We start from the raw sequence: 5,704 nt of genomic DNA, 5'->3' as shown, positions 1-5,704 counted from the left end.
ATTTCATTAACTTCTGTATTTATTACAGGAAGAGACTATGAATTTGTACACATGGATGAAGCAAATAAAGGTTTACCCCAATATGGCAGGACTTTCCAAAAATGCAAAAAAAAATTTATCCTCATTGGGTTTTCTCCCATTTATTGCACTCCCTTTTGCTTGCTTCAATGAAGAAATTACGAATTGTAGTAATTAGGTTTTTTTTCTTCTTCAAAAAGTATTCCTTGTGGAGATAAACCCAAATATCTTATTGAACTTTTCCCCAGATGAAATATTGTTGAGTTCCAACTATATTTATTTGTAACCTGAAATAGCTTTCCTTTTGCACAGTTTCCTCATAGCATTTTTCATCTGGTCATTTCTTAAGGTATAAATTAAGGGATTTAACAAGGGGGTTATTACAGTGTAGAACACAGCAACTGCTTTATCAATGGGTAAAGTAGCTGCAGGTCTCATGTACACAAATATGCAAGGCACAAAGTATAAGACGACCACTGTGATGTGCGAGACACAGGTGGACAGGGCTTTGGTCCTCCCCTCCAGGCTGTGGTTCTTTAGGGAGCGCAGGATGACCACATAGGAGACCAGCAAGAGGGTGAAGTTTAACAGGCAGAGGAACCCACTGTTAGCAGCCACAAAAAGCCCTAGAGTATGAGTATCAATGCAGGCAAGATTGAGCAAAGGATTCAGATCACACATAAAGTGATCTATCACCTTAGGGCCACAGAAGGGTAACCGGAACGTGAAGAGGATCTGAATGGTTGCGTGAAGAAAACCTCCCGCCCACGACACTCCTACTAACAGACCACACATCCGCCAGTTCATGATGGTGGTGTAGTGCAGGGGCTTGCATATGGCCACATAGCGGTCGTAGGCCATCACAGTAAGCAGGATGACCTCAGCACCTCCAAAGAAATGTACCCCAAAGACTTGGGTCATACATCCATTGAATGGGATGGTCTTTGCTTCATGGAGTGAATCAATGATCAATTTTGGAGTATTGACAGAGGAATATCCGGCATCTATAAAGGAGAGATAGGCCAGGAAAAAGTACATGGGGGAACCCCGCAATGGGCTGGCAATGATGGTGACCACAATGACCGCATTTCCTACCATAGTAATGACATAGATTGCAAGAAACACAACAAAGAAGATTTTCTGCATTTCTGGATTCTCTGTAAGGCCCAGAAGAACAAACTCTGTCACATTGTTTCTATTCTCCATGAATTTCAGATGGCTCTTAATTACATTACCTGAAAAGAAAACAATTTGTATTAATGCAGCTTTGAATTTATTATACTTTTTCATTAAAAGGAATAATAAATATCGGTATTATATTGATTCGTCAGTCCTTCTGAGTTTCCGTTTAGATGGAAATAAACGTTATGAATTTTCAAAGCTTACTAAAACTGCCTTACAGGTGAAATTCTGGTAAGTGCATAATTATGAAGAAATTTTGTAAATATAAAGGGCAATAGATCATCTGTGTTCACTGATGACTAATAACTTAATTTAGAAGTAATGCCAAGTATGCATATTTGCAGGTGGCTCTGGAAAGGTATGTAGAAGATGGATTAGGGATCGTGAATTTTAAAGGTAAGAAGTTTACCCTTCTTCTGTAGGAAATAGAGAATCAGATAGTGAGAAAGTGAGTGGAAGCATAAAGAGAAATCTGGGGGATGGAGAATATTGAAATACTGTATACTTTGTGTACTTTGGAGGAAGGATGAGTCAGAAAAGTTAGATAGAAGACTATTTATGGTAATTGGCTCATGGAATAACAGAATATAGGAGAAGGTAATGAAAGAAAGCATAAAAATGTATTGTGAAGCATTTATAATGTTTCTTGTCCAAATGTAGTGAACTATAGCATAGCTAATAATATATTTATTTTAAGGAGTCCTTGCTATGTATACAGCATGGAGGTACAAACTTTGCACATGTGATTTCATTTAATCCTTATAACAACTTGTGTGGCTGGTATTGCTCACCCATTTTGCATATGAGGTATGAGGATCCAAAACTAACGCTAATATTTATAGCAATAATGACAATATGCGCTACTACTTACCATTCACATTCTGTTCTAAGTGTGTTGCAGACATGGCTATTTAATGCTCTCTACACATCTTTGAGATGGGAACTTTTATTATTTTTAGACTAATATTAGAAATCAGAAATAGAAAGCACGAAGATGTGAAGTATCTTCCTCCAGATCAAGTAGCTAATAAAGGAGCAGAGTCAATATTAGGTCTTAGGTTGTTTTGGCTATTGTCTTTTTTCATCCCATTCCTTAAATTATACCCTATATTGTTAGAACGAACAGTGCTGAAATAATCTTCTTTTGATATTATCATTAAAATATTGTATTTTTTATTATTTTAATACTTCTTTGTAGGTAAGCTTATATATGTGTTTATGTTTAATGACATCATGAATTTTTTTGTTGTTGTTTAATGACATCTTGGAATTTTTAACTGTTAGGAGAGTATGGTACTACTTTCATCGAAAGTCCCTTCATCAGCTTCTTCCCTGCACTCTGTTTTCCTATATGTATCCCCGTCTCTGTTTCCCTCAGCATCTTCTGCAAAATAACTGTCACAGTGGTAAAGTGTATGGGTTCCAAAATTATAGACTTTTATTCCTGATTCTTCCACTTGCAACTTCTTTTACCCAAGGTATATTCCTTTGTTCCTTGCTGTTTTACCTCCTATATAATAAGATAGTAATATCTACCTCTCAAATTGTTATGAGAATTGATTGAGAGAATATATGTATACATATCCAGACAGTGCTACTGGCACACATAGTTCTTTCATATGTTCCATTTTATGACCGTGTATGCACCTAGGCCATAGGAAAAATTAATATTTAAGCCATAATGCAGAGACACACTTAACCATGTAATAGGTTCAAGAAAACCATCTCTAAATGTATCTCTGAAGAAGCCAGAAACTCATATGATCTAATTCATACTGGTAGCTGATCTCATCATGGGTTCTCCATGTTCATGTTTGTACTAATGGTTATGTCATTTCTTATTCATGTTTTTTGTCTTTTCTGTGTGTGAAGTATTTTTAAATATTGTGTCCATCATTATGGCTAATATTCATTATTCAAGGAGATTGTGTTAGATAAAAGCATGGTGCCAGATATCAGAGATATAGGTTACAGGCCTTCAACTGCTTAAACCCTCTAAGCCTCAATGTTTATATCTGTTAAATAAGGCCAATGATAATATTATTGGTGGGGGGATGAAATAGTTTACTGTATTTGGAAAGTGTTTACAATATATTTGTAAATATGGAGAGTAACAAGCTTTAATAAGAGTGAGGACCATTGAAAAAGTTACATTACTAGTCTTGATAGATGCTCTTAACGATGTTTGCTGGCATTCACAGACAATCCTACCTTCAAACTCACCTCCTCTAGGAATAAATAACTTTTCATATGAAAGATGTCACACTCTTGGAAAGAGACTATTCAGTTAATCAAGATCAACAAATGTTAAGAAAGTGTTCATAAGAATCTATATCTTTCTTTTTGGTCTAAAATCTCAAAAGCCTTTTCCCAAAAATCTAGGATTTGAATGTAGAATGGACTCACTCGAAATAATATGGAGAATCGATCTTCTATGCATGGATGGCTCTGTTCCTGCAGGGAAAGAGGCAGAAAGTGTGCTGGAAATATGTTTAAATAGATCACTCTGCCCATGATGAATCTTGCTCTGGAAATGTGAAGAAGAGCAAATCATTTTTGCTTTGCATTGAATAGATATTTAAAGGTTCCCATAAAGGTTCAGGGACCTGGTCTTGCATGTGCTGGTTACTCCTGGGAATGAATTATCTCTTTTGATGGAAAGGCTTTGTCTCAGAAACAGGCATTCCAGGCAGCCAAATTTGAGAAACATTCATTCGTTAATGGGAACTGGATTCCCTGCACTTGCAAACTTAACCAAGTGAGAGCGTGCTCATTCTCTGAACCTCTGTTGTTGAGATAGCTGAATGCCATGTGGATAGCGGGATGAATTTCCCTGTTGACTCATGTCACAGAAGGAGCTTCTGTTTCTCAACAGTCTTAAGCCTATTCTGGAAACCTGCTATTAACTACATGAGACATGTACTACTAAGGACCCACGCATAATAGCAGCTATTTTAAAGTATTTGATCCTAAAGAGTTTTCATATTTTTCCATTTTTTTAAGTAGCCAGAGCTCTCAGAATTAGCTCTGATGTGTATGAGCTGATTTTAGAATAGTAGACAGCATTAAAAATGTACAAAGATATCTGAACCATAAATAAGAATAGAGTTCCAATTGTTCTGCATCCTTACCATTTGGTATTTTTAGTTGTTCCCTTTTGCTCATTCTAGGGGATATGTCATGTAAATTATTGGAGGCACGTTGTGTTGTCCTGGTGACTGTTTTTTATTTTTCAAGTTCTTATTGTTTATTTGTATATCTTCATTTGTGAAGTTTCTGTTCAAGTTCTCTTCACAATTTAAAAGTATGGTTTTGGTAACTTATTACTGACTTGTAAGGATATATATATATTTTTACTTTGTCCTATAGATGATGGAAATATAATTTTCCAGAAGTCTTTAGTCTGCATTTTCTTTTTAAAAATAGTATCATTTGATGATCAGAAGTTTATAAATTTTGACAAAGTTTAATTTTCATCTTTTCCTTATGCTTATTGTTTCATATCTAAAAAATATAGGTCCACTTAATATCATAAAAATTTCTAGTATATTTTTCATAGATGTAGCTTAACACATAGGTCTCTGACCACCTTTGATTTAATTTTTGTGTATGGTGAAAGCTAATACTTTAGATTATTTTTTCTCCGTTTTGATATATAATTGATCCAGCAAAATTTTTTGGAAAGTTTATTCTTTCCTTATTGGATTACCTTGAAATTTTTGTAAAATTGATCACATATTTGAGTTTAATTATGGAATCTTTGTTCTTTTGAACTGATCTATATTTTTATTCTAATGTCAATTCTACACAGACTTTTTACTGGATGTTTATAGGAGTTCTTAAAATTAGGGGCAGCAAATCCAACTGTGTTCCCTTTTGGGAAGTGATTTGCTACTCTACATTCTTTTAAATGTCTGCATAAATTTCAGAATAATCTTGTATGTTTCCCAAAAATTCTCCAGGCCCCTGGATTGGAATTGTGTTGAATCTATAAAATTTATATGGTAAAAATAGTGGCTCACTAGTAGGTTAATATGGTATATGTCTTCAGTTATTTACATCTTTAATTTCTCTCAGAAGTATTTTCTCATTTTCTTATACAGGTCTTGAATATATTTTAGACATTCATCTATCATATTTCATGTTTTCTAAAAGTACTGTATGTAGTATGATGATTTTACTTTCATTTTTAATTTTGTTTTGTTTATAGAAATACAACTGATTTTACTACATTGGCTTTGTATCCTATGACTTTGCTAAATTCACCTCCTGGGTTAAATAGTTTTGTAAACATTTTGAACATTTTCTCCTGATACAATCATGCTATCTGCAAATAAATATATATTTTACAGTATTGTTTATTTCTTTCCAGTGTCTGTTTCTTTTATTTATTTTTCTTACTTTACTGTAAAGACCAGAATCTCTGTTACTGTGCTGACTAGAAGTATTGAGATTGAACAGTCTTACCCAGTTACAAATCTTAGAGGGACAGTATTCACCGTTA

At 34.4% G+C, this 5,704-nt stretch overlaps 1 protein-coding gene across 1 annotated transcript; it reads right to left on the bottom strand.

The window, feature by feature from the left end:
• Positions 1–294: 294 nt before the first annotated feature.
• LOC143659030 (olfactory receptor 4C46-like) lies at positions 295–1,227 on the bottom strand. Its single transcript, XM_077131530.1, has one exon. The coding sequence runs from the start codon at positions 1,222–1,224 to the stop codon at positions 295–297; it is 930 nt and encodes a 309-aa protein (XP_076987645.1). The 5' UTR covers positions 1,225–1,227.
• Positions 1,228–5,704: the final 4,477 nt, after the last annotated feature.

This window comes from Tamandua tetradactyla, chromosome 2 (genome assembly GCF_023851605.1).
Source record: "Tamandua tetradactyla isolate mTamTet1 chromosome 2, mTamTet1.pri, whole genome shotgun sequence".
Lineage (NCBI taxonomy): Eukaryota > Metazoa > Chordata > Mammalia > Pilosa > Myrmecophagidae > Tamandua > Tamandua tetradactyla.
The sequence above is the reverse complement of the archived record's forward strand: the minus strand, read 5'-3'. Positions and strand labels throughout refer to the sequence as shown.

Excerpts from the sequence above, each read along its gene's own strand:
- LOC143659030 (XM_077131530.1), bottom strand. The coding sequence starts at position 1,224 with ATGGAGAATAGAAACAATGTGACAGAGTTTGTTCTTCTGGGCCTTACA.